Source organism: Cibotium barometz, chromosome 11 (genome assembly GCF_041138505.1).
Source record: "Cibotium barometz isolate CiBa-2024 chromosome 11, ASM4113850v1, whole genome shotgun sequence".
In the NCBI taxonomy this organism is placed as follows: Eukaryota; Viridiplantae; Streptophyta; class Polypodiopsida; order Cyatheales; family Cibotiaceae; genus Cibotium; species Cibotium barometz.
The window spans coordinates 14,042,174-14,060,323 of record NC_141056.1 but is presented as its reverse complement, the minus strand read 5'-3'; the positions used below and the strand labels follow the sequence as shown (position 1 = coordinate 14,060,323).

Here is an 18,150-nt window from a genome sequence, read left to right as displayed (position 1 = left end):
TGAAGCAACGTATGGAGATTGCAGGTAAACCCAATCAATGCCGGGTTTGTCACCAACAGGGTCATTTTGCTCGAGATTGTCCTCGGGCTCGAGGTCGCAGGAGGCCTCGTAAGCGGGCCTCTCAGGCGCCGCCTCCCTTGATTCCTTCTCGTCCTTCAGTCCGCCAAGTGTGGCGAGCTTTCTGTCATGCCCCCCCCCCCTGGTGTGATTGATGGGAAGGCTTCTTCGGATCATGTACAGATAGATGATGTTTCTGGTCAGTGGGATGTGTCAGTTGATGCATCTTTGCAGAGAGATGATATCTAAGGTGAGGGGTATTGCTTCAGAATTTTATCGGTTTTTGTTGACTGTAGAGGTGCCCTCCCCTCAGAGAGATGTGGCACGGCAGAAAGTTTGGGAGTGCATGCCCAGGCTCATTTCAGATGCTATGTGTTCTTCCCTAGATGCCCCAAGGATGAATTCCTTCACGCACTGCATGCTCTTTCTAGTGGTTCATGCCCAAGGGATGATGGTCTTTCTCCCGTGTTCTTTATTCTTTTTTGGGATCATATTGGAGATGCTATCATTGTTGCCCTTCAGGGAATGTGGTTGTCGGGTATGATGCCTGATTCACCTGATCCCCAAGAGTGGGGACAAGACTAACATCAAGCAATGGAGGCCCATCACTCTCCTTGGATTTGCATATAAAATCTTAGCTAAAGCCTTGAGTATAAGGTTGCAGCCGATTCTCCAAAGGACTATCCATGATACCCAGAATGGGTTCCTCCAAGGAAGGAGTATATTTGATAACATCTTTTCTTTCTGGGAAGTTGTCGAGTGGGCAAAGTCTAGTCAGTAGCCTCTTGTCATTCTTTTGCTTGATTTTCAAAAAGCTTATGATGGAGTGGATTGGGATTTTTTGGAGGCACTATGGCACACATGGGGTTTTCCCAAAACTGGATCAGAGGTGTGTCTTGCCTATATAGGGAGGCTCACAGCATTGTTTTAGCCTGTGGGGGGCGCGGTGAGCGTTTTCAGATTTCCCGTTCAGTGAGGCAGGGCGGTCCCCTCGTCCCTTTACTGTATCTCATTGTAGCTGAGGCTATGAGCAGGTTTCTTCGGGCTGCCCCTAGTGTTGTGCGTCTCAGGCTGCCTTTATGTACAGAGGAAGAGTTTTTGGACTCTGAGTTAGCGGATGATACGGCGTTGCTCCTTGAGGCTTCACATGCTTGTTTATGTGCTTTCTGGACAGCCTTGGAGGCCTTTTGTTTGGCAGCAGGAGCTACCATCAATTGGCATAAGTCAGTTGGTTTTTGGATCAGTGTTTCTCCTCTTGCAGATTGGGGTACAGATGTTGGTTTTACTTGGATTGAGAGAGGATGCTCTGCCAAATACCTTGGTTGTCAGGTGGGCGTTGACATCTCCCCTGCACAACAGTTTGCTCCAGTGCTCTTAAGCATTAAAAACAAACTTCATCACTGGAGTAGGAGGAAGCTCGACTTGGCCTCTAGAGCTTTGGTGGTTAACCAAGTTTTGCTAGCCACGACTTGGTTTATCGCTTCGTGCTGGATTTTTCATAAGGGCTGCATTGGCTAGCTTCGTCGCCTTATTCGGAACTTTCTTTGGTCAGGGCTTGATGGAAATGCACACACTAGGGCTAGAGTTGCTTGGGAAACCATTATCAGGCCTAAGGAGGAAGGGGGATTGAATATCATTGATCCTGAGGTGCAATGTAAGGCTTTGCTGTGTAAGCTGGTTGTTAGGGGCTTACTTCCAGGCACTGAGCCGTGGAAGGACTTTCTCATGCAGCAGATCACGAAGTGTGTCCCTGTTCGCGGAGGTGACTGGACTCTCAGCTCACGCTTTATTTTTTCGGATGCAGTTCACCGCTCCCCTTCATCCCTCCTGGTTAGGTCCCTCCTACGGGCCTGGGACTGCTTGAGGAGTTTTTTTGGTACACACCCCCCCGTGTTTAGCGGAGGAAGTTAACTGGCAGCCCATTCTGTGGAATGACTTGATCTTAGATGTGCATGGTAGGCCTCTTGGGGCAGCTATGCATATTCTTTGGGCTGGCTGGGAGACCCTTTGCCCCACAGTGTTGGCTTGGAAGAGGTTTTAGAGCCTCACCGAGGTACAGAGATTGGATCTCACGCAGCATTTGAGAGGCTCTAGTCGGAGGATTGCACAGATTGATGCAGCCATTCCCAACCACTGGATTACTGGATCTTTCTTGGAAGACCGTCATCATTCTTGGTTTGGGGTTTTTTCTGAGACAAGTATTCCTCTTCAGGTTATGGGTCTCCTCTTGCCTAGGGAGGATGATGTACCGGTCTTTTTTTCTGTACAGGATGGATGGCAGTTGGAGAGATGTGACGTGCAAGACCTTATTGAGGGCTCCCAGATTCGTCCAGTTAGAGTTGTTGGCAGGTTAGGGAAGCACGTCTTTGTTGACCCCAACAAACCCCCCCCCCCCCCCCCCCCAGGGATGATCACAGAGAGTGTAGCCTTTGGTTGTATGGTGGCTGCCCTATCAGACATTTGCATTGGGACCCCGGTGAGTGGGTGTGGAAGGATGCTTGTAACCCCTTGGAAAGCATGCCTTTTTTCAGTTATACGGTGCGGAATGCCAGACATCTTATCTTGGGACACATTCAGAGTGTCCCTACTCTTAGACCCCATTGGGAATCTTATGGCATTTCGACTGACATTCAAAGGGTTTTTTGGCGGAGATTGTGGCATTCTTATAGAAAGCCACAGATTTCCTCCTTTATCTGGGTTTCTCTTCATGGTGGTCTGGCCACCAATCGGTGGAGGTCAGTTACTGGTGCTTGCCCAGCATTCCCTAGATGTGCAGGAGCTTCGGAGTCAGTTTACCATTGTTTATGGGAATGCAGGGAAGCACAGAGGGTTTGGTCAGGGATTGCACACCTCTTTGGTAGGATTAAGAGGGATACTATCATTTCTTTTGGTTTTATCATTTGGTTGACACAGTCTGGGCCTCAGCTGAGATTCGAGGGGACTGACAAGAGCTTGGCCATTATGCTTAGGCAAGGAGTTGCTCGGCAGTGTTGTCTTAGGATTTGCCACTTTCACACTTTGTCCCTCTGGCACAGAGGTTAGACAGTTCTTGGGAGATTATTGCTAGCATCTCAGCCTGGAATATCTGGAAGGCTAGATGCACCGAGGCCATTGAGGGTACTCCCGTTCTTGTTTCTCAGTGTCTTTGTAGGATTTGGAGTACCATCATGGCTACCTAGGCCAGAATCCAGGGATCTTCGAGGGCAGCGGATAGGAAGCGTGGCCAGTTTATGAGAGAGTGGGACATTGGTATCATTTTCACGTCCTCTCATTCGGGACCCTATTGGCAGCACAGGGCTCCTGACTGATTGAGATCTTCACCTTTTTTGGTGTGAAATCTCCATTTTGTAAAATTTTTTCATACTTAATAGAAGTCTCCTTTCTGAAAAAAAAAATGCGGACCTGATGGTAACCACTCTTGAGGTTGATCTTAGTGAAAAATTTTGCACCGTCTAAACGCTCCAAAATGTACTCAATCCTTTGCATAGGAAACTTATTCTTAATGGTGAGTTTATTCAATGCCCTGTAGTCTACACAAAGGCGTGCAGATTTGTCCTTCTTTTGGACAAATAGGATGGGTGCAGCAAATGGTGAGGAAGAAGGCCGAACGAATCCGGCTCGGAGGAGCTCATATAACTGTCTTTGTAGCTCGCCCTCTAAAGTCTTGGAAAGATGATAAGGGAACCTGCTAGGAGGTTCTGATCTAGGGACCAAATCGATATGATGGTCCTCAGGACGTGATGGGGGGAGACTGGGTGGAAGATCATCCCTAAGCATAATGTCGTGATGTCTAGATAGGAGGTCTGCTAACTGTGGGACTGAAGATGAGATATTGCTACCGATGAGGTAGAGGCTGTCTGAGCACGAACATAGTGTAGTGCCCCTTTCGCTTCCTTGCGGATAGTTCGTCAGGCCTGGAGGTGCGAAATCAATTGGATGCCAAGTATGCTTCTATTCCCATGAATCATGACGGGCTCAGGAAAACCTTTACAGATAGTAAAAGTGTCCTCTCCCCAATTGGGAATAGGCTCATATTGATGAAGCCACTGGATTCCTAAGTCATGTCACACCTTAGAAGAGGCGAGACAATGAAATCTCGTTGGAATGAAGGCTTTTGAACTTCAAAGGCAAACTGTTGTGCCTTCTGAGATATGTGGGTGCGGAGGCCAGGTGTGAACCCATCCACATCCAAATGATATGGCACTAATGTTGTCAATTGGCCAATTGGGGAGAGATGGCGTCCTCAAAACTGCCCATGTCAAATAGGACTACAAACTGTCGGCCCTTAGCTTTAAGCTCGGATGAGGCTTTTTTGTGCAGCATCGCTCTCACCCTCCTGCTTAGCATCAAATACCACGGATGGCATAGGATGCATAGAAGGTAAAAGCTGAATTTCATTTGTGGTAGTAGGCGGGGCTAGAGGAGTGGGAGATGCTGTGGCAACTGTGGCAGAAGGAGCTTTGGAGGCTTGCTTTGCTTGTCATTTGTGGCAATCCTTCTTATCATGCACGATGGTATGACAGAAAAAACATCTATTTTCTGATTGGTATTTCCTTCGCTCCTCTGGAGGAAGATAATCTCCAGTGATGCCTGCTTTAGCCTTTTCCTTGGGGGTTTTCTTAGGCTTGGATTCCTTATCCTTCTTACCCCCTGAACTAGAGCTATTACTGCTGTCCTTCTTAGCATCTTTAGAAGATGCATTACCTTACCATTGTTGTTGCTGGGGTTTGGTACTGGACTGTGTGACGACTTCTTTGGCTTGTCTCCGTTCATCGTCATTTCTTCATTTTGAGCTAGAGTCAAAGCCCGGTCATAGGTACTGGGTTCAAAGTTATGAACTGTGAACTAGATACTAGGATCGAATCCACGAGTGAATTGATCCATCTTGGCCTGCTCAGATAACCCTAACTGTTGTGCTAAAGTTATAACCTTTCTGGAAAACTGAAGCACTTGTGACCCGTTCTGTTTGAGTCCATAGAACTCATTTGCCAGGCTGGTCATATACTGGGGAGGGAGAAATCTGGTCTTTAGGTCATGAACAAATGTATCCCAGCTAAAAGTTGTGACACGTGTGGTCTGGTCTGTATGAAGACTAGACCAATGATGCCACCAAGTGACTGCCTCACCCGTAAGGTGGGGAGCCGCTATGTGGACTCTATCCTGAGGATCTGTAATCCTAGCTAATGGAAAATGAGCAGTAAATTGATGAATGAACTGATTAACTGCTAAATGATCACACTCACCATCATACTTACTAAAATTTGGTTGAGTCGAATGACGGTAGTCGATGTTGCGGGCTGTTGGCTGGTGGCACCCAAGGCTGGGGAAATTGAAGAGAGGTGCTGATATCTAAGATGCATGGCCTCCTTTTCCCTTTGGTGCTCGAGTAACATATGTTCTCGATCGAGCACTCGTTGGTGCTCCCGAGCGGCGAGTTCAACTTGAGGCTGGTCTTCTTTGATCCTGCGTTGGGCTTCCTCATAGTCCCGTCAATCTACTTTTTCTTCTCTCCGTCGAACCTCGTCTTCTCTTCTTTCTTGTTCCATCTGAAAGAAGAGAGAGATGTAGTTGGGAGTTGCTGGAGGAGGAGGTCGTGCTACCGTTGCCTCCAACAATTGGAGACGCTCCATGAGAAGCTGGTTTTGAGCTCTAAGTAGAGCTATGGTGTCTGCGGTAGTCGGAAGAGCAAGGTCTCCTTCGGGGGAGACTTCTTCCGGCCGAAGGATACTCTCCTTTGTAGACATGATGCTGAAGTCGGTGGTCGTGTCGGAACGCAATCTGACCATCCAAGGATGCCCTCACGCTAGGATGCGGTGTGTGTGGACAAGCTGAATCTGATACCAATGTAACATGCAACGGAAGTATTTGTAATTAAGGATCCTATCACACAAATTCTCACACTGCCTTCTGTATCCTGAGTTTCACGAGTTTAGCAATCGACTTTTATGACTTCAAACTTAAAGAGATTTGAAAGAGAGGTAGAAACTTACACCGTATGGGGTCCCGAATTACCCACCACTGAAGGGCCCCCTATCCCATTACCGGAATAGTATTTGCTTTATTACTTTGAAGAGACGGACTGTGGATTAACGATAAGCCAAACGCAAGATCTCTGAGGACCAAGAGTCGGGCTGAACTGTACACGGCTGTAGAAGCACCAATGATGACCAATCTTGAGCCTATGCACTCTTCCCAATGGAATGAGGGAAGGCTGCAAATCTGAAGCTGAGGTAGGGGCTGATTGGGACTGTTTCTAGGTTGTGACTGCTGAATTTTACCTTCACCAAAGTGCTGTAGAAAAATGATGAAGATAAGAATGTTGAATACTGCTCCTATGCAGAAAACGCAAGGTGAACTGAAGGCTGAATGCTGTATGCTGATGCGTTTAGGTTGATGAAGGCTGAATGCTCATGCGTTAATGCTCTTGGGTGCTGATGGATGAAACGCTGAGGGCTGAAGGGCTGAATGCTTCAATCACTTATGCTCCTTGGGTTGAAGCTCCAATCGTTGAAGGCTTGATGGCTGAATTATGATTGAATGAGAGGAATGATGCAAAAACATGCATATTTATATGAACAAGGAGCTGGTTGGCTGGCATTTAATGCTGGCCGACTGTAGCATAAAAAGCTACACGACTTGTTCATGTAAATAATAATTTTAAATGCTGTAAATTATGGGAAAAATGCTAGATCATTGCTAATAAATATTCTAAAAATACTAGATGTTATTTGAAGGCTTCTACAATGATCTATATGCAATGGATGAATGATATGCAATATGCATAGTGCTTTCTAATGCAAACCCTAAGGTTTCTACTATTCACTCTACATGCATGAATGAATCTCTTCAAGTGGGTTATGGGATTTGACTGACTGACTGGCTGACTCACTATAGCCGAGGAATGACCTACGTAGCTTGTGCCTGGACTAAGGATTATAATGGGTCACAGCGTATGACAAATATCATCCTAAAGGGTTCTAATACTATACAATGTTGCACTGATGATGATGAGCCATCTTGTCACCATGCACTATAGTGCAGAGTGCATGTGACAGCCGCCGTTTCAGGTAGCGCTAGTGTCGAGGGCTCTGCCACCCCCCGCTTGCAGGTGGTGCTCGCACCGCAAGAGGCGGCCTTGGGCGGCGCTCAGCTGCACTTAAGGCTTGTGTGGCAATCGTCAGAATTGTGCAAAAAATAGGACCTTGTTCCATCTAGTAGCCTGATCATCCGTTGCCGACTCCGTCCGGCAGTCCTCATTACGTCAATCGCCATTCGGCTACTCATGCCGTCGCCATCTACTTCTGAACTTTGTCGTCTACAGTGCCGACTTCCGCCATATGCAGCTTCTATGGAGCTCCCGCGTGTGCCACATTGCCGTCGTCGCCTTCTGTTTGCAGTGCTTGCATCTCCCATCGTCTACTGCTTGCAACCAACTCCCGTCGGTCCCCCCTGCTCGTCAAGTCTCCCATTGCTGTTGCGTTGCCTCGTTATGTCATCTGCCCGCCAGTTGTACAGCTTCCTTCCTATAGCAAGCTTGGCAACAACAACACTCGCATCTTTGCAAACCCTGCAAAATCAGGGTTCCGGCCATTCCGGTAACTGGTTTTTTGGGTCAATTCAAGGGGCTTTTGTGCATTTCTTGCTTCATTGGAAAAATCAGGTGCAGGCAGCAATGCAAGGCATCGTTTGGGTGGCAGGATTCAAAGAAAATTTGGGAATTTTTTAGAAATTTGTGCTTAATTGCATAATTGCAGTTACAGGACAGGGAAATTTGGGGCTTTCGTAAAATCATTGCTTAATCGCAAAATTAAAGCTCATTGGTAGACATATTTCCGGGGTTTTTGTGAATTATGTGCAATTGACGCATAAATCAGCCCATTGGTGCTCAGAAATTTGGGGATTTTTAGCATTGCAATTATCTGCAGCCTTGTATTCGGGGTAAAAAATTTGCACAGTACTTTGTGGTTGCTTGACTTTGCACCCTGGTGCGTTTGGGATTTTGCATGCAGGTGCTTTTTACAGCATATTTGGTTGCACATGTTTGCATATCTCTTGGTAAAAAGATTTCAGCGAATGGTTGGAAATACGACCGATACATTCGGGGTTTTGTCCCAAGAAGAGGGGCATCCTCAACATTCTAGTATCTTGCTCTCTTGGCACGTACTTGTTGCGGGCCGTGGATGCCGGAAAGGCGGGGAAGAAAACCTCGGGCGAGTTCATCTATCGCCACATTCGACAAGCCATAATCGAGGTGAGTTTGAAGCTTGAAAGTTTAGCCTTTGCCTTTTTACTCAACTTTCAAGTCTTATTTATTTTCCCTTTTCATGCATCCATCATCCTTGTAGGTTGGCCCCGAAAATGTGGTTCAAGTGGTTATGGACAATGCGTCCAATTGCCGCAAGATGGGCCGTTTGCTTGAGGAGGAGTTTAAGTCCATAGTATGGACTCCTTGTGCCTCTCACTGCCTTGACTTGCGTATGGAGGACAAGTTAGAGTGGGTGAAGAGTGTGGTGACACAAGCCACTCAAATTGTCACTTTTTTCAGTGAAAAAGTCAAGGCCCTTGCTATCTTCCGCCATCACAGCGACTTGGAGATGAAGAAGCCATCCTCAACGCGCTTTGCCTACATGTGGCTTCTTCTAGAGCGCCTTTATGATGTCATGCCTAAGCTCCAAGTAAAAGTGGTTTCACCGGAGTGGCAGGAATGGATACAAGGTGAGATACCTTCGCGTGTCGATGAGGCAAGTGCCATTCAATGGCTATGCTTGAGAGGAGTTTTGGTGCCAGGTCCGCGCCCTAGTCATTGCGGTTACTCCCTTGTATAGAGTTTTACGCATGACAAACATGGAGGGGGCTACTATGGGGCTCCTTACTCACTTTATGAGAGAGGCCATTACCGAGATTATCCGCACCACAGTCCTCGATGAGCTTGATCCAGAGTATATGCTAACAAGGTAAATAAGATTCAAGAATAAGTAATAAACTAAAATAGAATGTTGAATTTAAAAACTTTTTCTTTCGTTTTTCTCATATAAGATATTCTCCTCTTTATTTTAAAACTCACAGTGATCCCCTTGAGGCTACTCCTCGACGCGATGCTATCTTGGCACTCGTGGAGAAGAGATGGAAGTGGATGAAGAGGCCTATCCATGGCCTTGCTGCTTTGTTGCATCCTGCCTACTAAGCACTCTCACTTTTCACTGATCAAGAGTTGCTTTCAGCTAGGGATGCTTTCTTACCGAAAGCATTACCCGATGATGAGAATGGGCAATTTCAGTTCTTGTAGGAGCTCATCAACTATAATGATCAGAGGGGCTCCGCATTCCCCAATGCGGTATGTTGGAGGAGGGATTCTATATTGAAGCCTCTCTTTTGGTGGGAGTCATTTACTTACCAACAACCTCACCTACAAAGAGTGGCTTTGAGGATTCTAGCATAGGTAACCACTCGGCACGAAGTTACTAAATTATGTGTAGATACTAGAATCCTGAACATTGTTTATTTTTATTGTGGATTAGATTGCTCTTCGGGTGCATGTGAGAGGAACTGGAGTTCCTACTCACTTATACAGATGAAGTTACGCAATCGATTGACCATGAGACAATTAGAGCGGCTGATCTATTGCCTCAATAACTTGTGCATGGTGCGTGCAATGCACGATATAAGTCAAGCTAGACAGGTATATTGTTATGTAACATGTTAGACTTACATAACTTTCAATGTTTTATTATTTATCTCCTAATCAATTATTGTGGCTGATCTATTGCCGCAATAACTTGCGCATGGTGCTTGCAATGCACGATATGAGTCAAGCTAGACAGGTATATTGTTATGTAACATGTTAGACTTACATAACTTTCAATGTTTTATTATTTATCTCCTAACCAATTATAAAACTTGTAGGTAAACGTTGACGAATTCAAGTTGACGGTGGACACTCTTAAAAGTGTCTACAAGGAGCGTAATGTAGAGAAGGCCATATATGCAGAGCTCTACAAAGAGCTAGAGGAGATTGATAGACTAGTCTCTCGCACTCGTCGTGGCCGCGGAGCTAGAGGTGGAGTATAGGTTCGGCCTATTCTTACCTTTGGCTCTCCCGAGGCTCTGATCGCCCAGTTGCTACCTATGTCGTGGCTCCACGAGTTGGAGCTCTACCCCCGCAGTGATTAGAGTTGAGGATGCTTCCATTGCGGAGTCTTCTTCGGCAATTCATGGTGATGTTAGGGAGCTTGAATATGATGATAAGGACAACGTTCTTAGCGATGGGGATTTTGCTGGGAGCTCTGAGGTGTCCTCCTCTAGTAAGGATATTGAAGAGCCTAGCGATATCTCGAGTCTTGACTCCTGACATAGATGGTGACATAGGCTTTTAGCCTCTATAGTCCTGTATGGGCTTTTTGCATTTTTGTACTTGCCCATGCGGCATGCCGACTTTTGCGGCTTTATATATATTCATGACTCTTTTTGACATGTCACATGTACATTTGTCTACTTTCATTTTCTATGCAACTTGCAGGTTGCAACATTATAAATTTTTATGTTTTGGGTAAGTTGTAAGTTGTAACTTCTCTAAGTTTTGCATCTATATTTATATTTTTAAGTAATTTTTAATGGAGCGTATCTCCACCGTATTTTTATTTTCAAAATTTAGCGGTGCGTTTCGAGACCGTATTTGAACGTATCGTACCGAACCAAACTTTTCGTATTGGCAACTACGAGTACAGGTACAAGTTGTTGATGGCAGCTGGACTGGCAAGTTGAGTGGAGGAGAGGCGACACATTCAGCACAGTGCTGAAACGGAAGCAAAGTGAGGGTAATGGTGGCTGTGGCTGCAGCAAAACTGACAGACATCAACGACTAGGTGTGGCACCCATGAGAAACAGGCATAGGCTCTCAGGAGATGACAAAGAAGAAAAAACGTGGGCAAGGTGATTGCACAGCAACTAACGGATGGCGGCGACTAGGTGTGGCGCCGAGTAGAAACAGGGGGCTCTTTGGGAAGGGCACGAAGGGGAGATCTTTGCTAGGGTGCTAGAGGCTCAGCCCAAGTCTTTGCCCACCCACCCGGTGGGGGGCTATCATGAAGTCCGCTAGGTATGGCGGCGAGTTGGTGGAGTTATGTTGGAAATGGTGGTAGGTGAGCAACGCCTGTGAGAGACGCAAAGGTGGTTGCAAAGACACAGCCGAGGATACAATGGTTGGTGGGCGGTGTAGTTCTTGTGGCTCTGATACCAATTGAAGGTATTAGGGTTACCACAACACACATGATGAGCCTAAGCTAAGGTGGCATGTAAGATGTCCATGGTGTGTGTGGAGAGAGAAAGAAAGAAAGATTTTATTAACGTCTTCCAAAAGACCGAACTCGGCCTATGAGACAAATCAGTGTACCTGTGTGGGGTATCCTCTGTCATCCCAACAAAATGAAAAAGTACTGAACTAAAAAGCTGAATCTGGGTGTGCAATAAGTACAATGAGTGGGGGAGGGGATGGAGCTCTACTACTAGGAGAATGCAAAGCTATATGCATGGAGTATACAATCATGATATGCAACCTCGCTAGCTCCATCCTGTACCATACTGGGGGTATAAAATGGTATACATCAATGAAGGGGGTGTTCACAGCTCCCTGAAGAACATGCCTGGGTCTGGAGCCAGTCGCTCCGCACCCTCTTTGTGAAACTGAGCTTTGATCTCTGTCATCTCTCTCTGGTATAGGCATGGTGTCTGAAAGCCAGGTGTCCTCTGTCTCCTGCGGGCTTTGAGTGTCTCTGCTCTTTGGAGAGTAATTCTCTGCTCTCAGGTGTAGGAGATGGGAGTGGGATGGATCTCTGAAAAAATGTAGTGAGAGAGAGAGAAATGAAATGATATATTAACGTCTTCAAAATGCCAAAATGACCTATGAGACCAAAAGGATTACATCGTGTCCATGGAATACATCATCATGGGTACTAAAATGAAAGAAAATGACAAAGCTAAAATGCTAAAGCCGAGATGCTAGGGCTGATCCATGTACAAAGAGCATAAGCCTTGCATATCATCCTAAGATATCCCGCATGGGGCGCTACAACATGGCACTCGGAGTGGTAAAGCTGAGCTGGCGTGAGGTACCCTTGTGATGAGTTTGCACAACTCAATGATGGTTTTTGATAGATATTGAAACTCTTCGCAAGCACATGCTTTTGTAGGTTGGTAAGGAAGCCTTATCTTTTGACCCATAGGAATCACACACACACACACACATTATCTAATGACACGTGGCGCACTTATCCTATCTTCTCATAAGAGGGTGTTCACACCTTAAGAGGCGGATCACCCACATTAGGCTCTGAATCCTAACAATGACCATGCCCTTTGTGAAGAAGGTGGAGGTGGTGGGGCGGGGATTGGGTGGAGACATAGGTGGCTGATGGGGGATATGATAGAGGGAGCATGCATAGGGGTGTCATGTTTTTGTCATAGGTTTGGGATGGGTGGGTGCGGAGGCAATGTTCTTGGAATTTCCTCCAAGCCTCTTTGTAGTTCAGCCCTAAGAAGAGTCTATATAATTCATCTTCTTACGGAGTGAAGAACTCCCATTTCTTGTGCTGTGTGAGGCGTTGAGAAATCCGTTGTGCTTGGCACTTCATGATTTGCCCAATCCATACCTCATGTAGCTTGGCGTTCGTCATCATACTAATAGTTCCGGGGCATGGAACTGCAAGGTGACTTGGCTGTAGATGGCTCGTGCATATGAAAGAAGTGGTGGTAGATGTGTGGAGAATGGTGGTAAGCTGTGATGTGAGGGCTGGTAGGGACAATAGGATCCACATGTTGAAGGTGGTGGTAGATGTGGTCGGAGTAAACAGGGTCAAGCTCGTCATCAAAATGGACCGCCGTGTAATGGGAGATGGGGGGTGGCAGTGGGGGGATAGGTGACAGAGTCGCAGTCCAATCAACTACTTAATTTGCTTTATTTTCAGGTCCTTGCAAGAATAAATGCCATTCGCATGATGGAAGACAATACATTAGCAGGAAATTTCCAAGAAGCAAAGGTAGTTTTGTTTCAACATCATTTTATGTAGTTCTGTAAAACTTTAATGAGTCGAAGCAGTCAATTCTTTCATTTTTTTGATACATAAGTGTGCGCATGCTTTCTAGGATCTGGAGGAAGCAGAAATTGAACTGGAGCTTGTGAACCAGGAGAAAGCCTTAGCTGTAGAAGGAAAGGATGGATTTGAAGCACTGCAGAGCAAAACCACATTAAAATCACACATCTCCCCCTCAGGTTTGCTCTGTACACATTTTCAAAAGGTTTTATTAGCTCAATATTTTGTTTATAGTCAGGGTCTCCTTCTTGGAGATTGACCAAAGCAATATACCTTAAATATTTAAAAAAATCGGTTTTTATCCCCTTAATTTTCTTCCCAATACCTCTTTTCATCTTTTCACTTGACTCCTTTTAGAGAATTTGCAAATTGGTGTTTTTAAAAAAAATCATTAATTTAATAGTAGAACAAACTTACGACACTAATTTCCCAAGCCGTAATAAACGTTAGATACCTTAGGCATGAAGTTGCACCTACTCTTGGGCATTGATGACATGAGTGACACATAGTCTATGCTATGCATTATAGAGTTCATGGTTTGAAATTTTGTGAGTAGACTCGCATCGCACTTTGGTTTTTGTTAAATTTTGGGAAATAACCTGAACTTCTTATCTCTTTGCCATATCGATGGTCGGCATATCTTTATGCATGAACCTACACCTACTCTTGGGTGCTGATGAGGTGAGTGGGGCTCTCATAGCATGTAGTCTATGCTATTCACGACGATAGGGTTCATGATTTGCAGCTTTGTGAGTAGACTCTCGTGGAATGAAGATCACACTTTGGTTTTTGTCAAGTCTGGGAAATAACCTGAACTTTTCATTGGTATAGGCAATATCTTACTCTATTCAAATACTTATTGACTTTCGTGAATTCCTATTAAAATGATCCTAATAGGACATTAACCCCTGTAACTCGGAACTGTTAATAAACTGTATGTGTTTGTTTGTGTGTGTGTTGTGAGAGGTGCGCGCCTGCGAGAGAGAGTTTGCCAGAGAATTCCCTACTGCCGCCACGACTACCCTCTAGGGCATGCAGTGATAGATACAACCATGTGTACGAGAGATAAATATATATAGAGAGAGAGAAGGGGGAGAGAAAGATGGGAAAAGGGGGTTTCACACAGTACACCACGTTAAGCAGGGAACAGGCCCCGCCCCCTCTTCAGGAATTTATTTTATGAACAATGCATGGGCTTTTCCAAGCCAGGACCAATACACAAATGAATACAATATCAAACAAAAGTGTCAATGTTGGGATCGGGCTGAGGTCGATGTCGAGGCACAAGATAATTGATGCCGAGCTCACCACGAGGATGACCCACCAAAGACTTAACACCAGGCTAATACCAAAATCAAATCTGATGTTCCCCAAATATCTTCAAGGTCTTTTACTCTAAATCCGGACAAGGTAATCCCAAGATTCACCCACACTGAGGAGATGATAACACTTCAACGGAGTTTTTAGGGAGACGACACAATAGAGATCAGGGTGGTGCTTCTAGCGTCAAATAGTGTTCTCACGGGCAGCAGTAGGAGGCGGTGCTGCTCTAAGGTAGAAGGTGGCACACAAGGTGTCAGAGCTGCTGGTGCAGGACAGTGTGCTGCAGGCGGCGGCTTCCTCTAGCAGAGGCTGCGATGGTACTGGCGATGGCAGCGCAGCAGATAAAAGCGGCGCTGCTGGGCAGAGCGCTGTAGTTCAGATGGTGGCGCAGGCAAAGCAGAGGCGGCGCAACAAGTAGAATAGGCGTTGGCTACAAGGTGGCTCTACTCAGGGCGGCGCAGAGTTAACAAAACAGGGGTGGCGCTGCTGCAGACGGGCGGCGCACAGAAGTACACAGGTGCTGCAAGGGCAGCGCAACCAAGCAATAAGAAATCCAGGGTGAAGCAGCGACTGAGGAGGGCGCTGCAGTGTGTCATGGAGGTGGCTGCCGGTGAAGAAGGTGGAGTTAGACAACCAAAAAAGGAAGATGGTGATTTCTTCTCAGGATCTTCTTCAAAACCTCCACGAGTACTTCTATGCTTCTCCATGACGATTCTTCTCAGGATCTTCTTCAAAAAGGGAAGATGGTGATGATGACGATTCTTCTCAGGATCTTCGAAAAACCTCCACGAGTACTTCTATGCTTCTCCATGAGGATATTGGCTCCTTATATATTTGATGCGGGACCATGCTTTATGCCACACTTTGCTTTTGCTTTATCTCCTAGCTTTTGCTTTTCTTTTAAATAGCCAAAGTTCTTGATTTGCTTTTATAATCTTCAGGGCCTTGCTTTTTGGTCCTGGAGCAACTTTTTGAAAAAGCGGCTTTGAGCTTTTTGATCCAGTTCAATGTCCTCTTTCCAACAGTGCCCTCTGTTTTTTGGTCAACAAAGTTTGACTTTTGCTTTTTCCTGCTTTTTGACCAAGATGGGTGCTTTTTCCAATTCCAACTTTAGGAACCTTGTTTCCATGTGTCCATCATCCTGTCCATGTGTTTAGGCATGAATTCTATCATATAAAAAGAGCATGGAGGACCAAATAGTTACATCGCCTTAGGCCTACGACCTCCCTTGTCTTCTTCCTACCGGAGGGTTCTTCTTCGTCCCTGTTTTCTCCTCTCCTCAATCTTCCCTTACTACTTCTTTTCCCTTCCGCGACCACTGTGTGTGTGTGTGTGTGTGCGGGGGGGGGGGGGGGGGGGGGGTGTACAGTTAGCTTGTGCGCAGTTGTGTGTGTGTGTGTGGCTGTATTTGTTGGTCGGGGTTTTCTTCATGGAGCCTGTGAAGACTTTGCAAAGAGGCAACCTTAAGTGTCGCCAGGTTTTTGTTGATGATGCGCTTGCTCGTTGTGTGAATCCGGAATTACAGCCTTTTGTTGACACCTTGCAAGAAGGGTTTTCTGAAATTAAGCAAGCTTGGGATGAGCCAGAGCCGGCTTTTCATGTTTCTATCCCGGGACAGTTCTTGTATGCTCCAGTAATGAGTTTGGCACAAAAAGCAGTTGTGCTGTTCTTTCCCGGCCATATGCGTGATGCGGGGGATGTTGCACAGTGGATTAAGTCTTTGCTTAAAGGATGCTTTCTTGCAGGCTGTTACAAAGCTGCCCGTGGTTTCCATGAGGTTATTTTTACTGAGCCCCAGTTGCCTTTGTACTGTAGACCTACATTACCGTTCTTAGCCGAAGAACTGGGGAAAGTTGTGTCCACCTCGTTCGAATGGCAATGTGAATCGTTTTTGCGTGTTGTGGGACACAAATAAACCCACTCCTTCCGATGTGGCGTTTCAGATTGATATGCCTGGTATGCCCTCTCAGGAGGTCTTTTTTAAACTCAAATGGGGAAATTTTGCAGGCTCCGGCTTTGAGTGTGGAAAGTTCGGTCACGTGCAATCTGATTGTCCCCAAGTTTTGTTAAAGCCTCCACCCACTGCCGTCCAGCCGATAGACCCTCCTCTCTCCGGGCCTTCTCTTGAACCTAAGTCTCGTCCCTCAGGTGCCTTGCCACCCGTAGCAACTGAGAAAGGGAAAGCTAAAGTGTCTAGACTTGGGACAAGGGGAATGGTGCGGTTAAGGTTGCTGCCTCATCGGATTTGCAATTGCCAAAGAAACCACTTAAAGCCAAGCCAATGGTCAATAGGAATTGGACTCAAACTACTCCTACTTCCTCGGAGTTTATGCCTGATGATGGATTTGGGGTGGGGCAACTTTGGTCAGTAGTGGTTTGAGGAGCTGATTCATTGCATCCATTATCGGGTACTCATGTTCTTACTGATGCCCATACTTTTGACCTTCCGGAGCTTGCTAATGTTGATGAGCAACCAATCATGGCCCAGCCCTAGTGCAGCCATGCAGGTTGAGAGTTGAGTGGTGGGACTTTCTTGTAGTTTTTACATATGTATATACCGCTCAAATGCATTACATACAATGTTCAGGGCCTCTGCCATGTAAATAAATGGACGTTGCATTTTGGTCTCCCACGACAAGATGTGCCACTGCCTTGCAAGAGGCTCTTGTTGGTTAATAATAGTTATCTCAAGCATCAGTGCTTCCAGTTCATGGTACATGGACTAATTGATCGCCTTGTTTTGCATGTTTCTATCGATGCCGACTGGGCATCGGATTGTTTTTCCATGGGCATGCAGGATGTTATCCGAGACTATGGAAAATGCTACATGGGAGGCCTACGAACTCGGGTGGCCAATGCTAAGTATTATAGATCTCCAATATGGTTTTGTGCCTCGCGGGAAGATTCTTGATAATATTGCTAATACCTACTTTGGGATAGAGTATGCCAAATACATTGGTCAGGATGTTCTTATCATGCAGGTAGACATTGAGAAAGCTTTTGATACCATTCGATGGGATGTCATTGCAGCCGTTCTCGCCCAGTTGGGCTTTGGTCGTCGCATGCAACGTGTGGTGCATTGGCTCTATGCGGATGGCTTTGCCCGCTGCCTGTTGGCTGATGTTCCCTCTTTCTCTTGGACATTGGGCCGCTCTGTCTCACAAGGTTGTCCTCTCAATGCCTTGCTATATGCTATCGCCACTCATATGTTACTGCTATACATGGATGCTTTGGTTTCGGAGCAACGCTTGCATGGCATTGCTATTCCTGGGGGGATGCCTTTTGTTAGCAAGGCTTATGCTGATGACTCCTTCTGATTCTTGGGCAATTCTCATTCAGATCATCAGTAGCTTATGCAAGCCCTTGATCTGTATGGCTTGGTGGCAGTGTGAAAAGTTAACTTTGCAAAATCAGAACTCTTGCCTTTGCATGAGCGTGACTGGCATCGTTTCTTTTGGTCGGCCCTCTTAGTCCCTCCTGATCATGTGTTGCGGCATTTGGGGTACCCCATTGGTTGGCACATTTCCTTGGCATAGAAGAGACAGTGGGTGCTTCTGAAGCTTTACCATAAGGTGGACTACTAGAAACTTTCCACTTGGCCACTTCATGTTCGCCTTCGGATTGTCCAATCCATCATTATGGCTTATGTGAAATTTCATTTGCCGCTCATTCCTTGGTTCTCTTT

At 46.0% G+C, this 18,150-nt stretch overlaps 1 protein-coding gene and 1 long non-coding RNA gene across 11 annotated transcripts in view; both read left to right on the top strand.

Moving 5' to 3' along the window:
- The window catches only part of LOC147633792 (uncharacterized), a 145,849-nt gene that overhangs the window by 89,837 nt on the left and 37,862 nt on the right, over positions 1 to 18,150 (top strand). For all 10 annotated transcript variants that reach the window (XR_015266926.1, XR_015266928.1, XR_015266929.1 and 7 more), the window contains exons 20-21: positions 13,017 to 13,088; positions 13,195 to 13,321. Coding sequence is in view for 6 of the 10 variants with exons in the window: in XM_086804841.1 (XP_086660967.1) it covers positions 13,017 to 13,088; positions 13,195 to 13,321 (199 nt within the window). In the remaining 4 variants the exon portion in view is untranslated. The remainder of the gene's footprint in view (positions 1 to 13,016; positions 13,089 to 13,194; positions 13,322 to 18,150) is intronic.
- LOC147633793 (uncharacterized) lies at positions 8,880 to 9,381 on the top strand. Its single transcript, XR_015266930.1, has 2 exons — positions 8,880 to 9,011; positions 9,124 to 9,381. It is a non-coding gene; the product is annotated as an uncharacterized LOC147633793 (long non-coding RNA).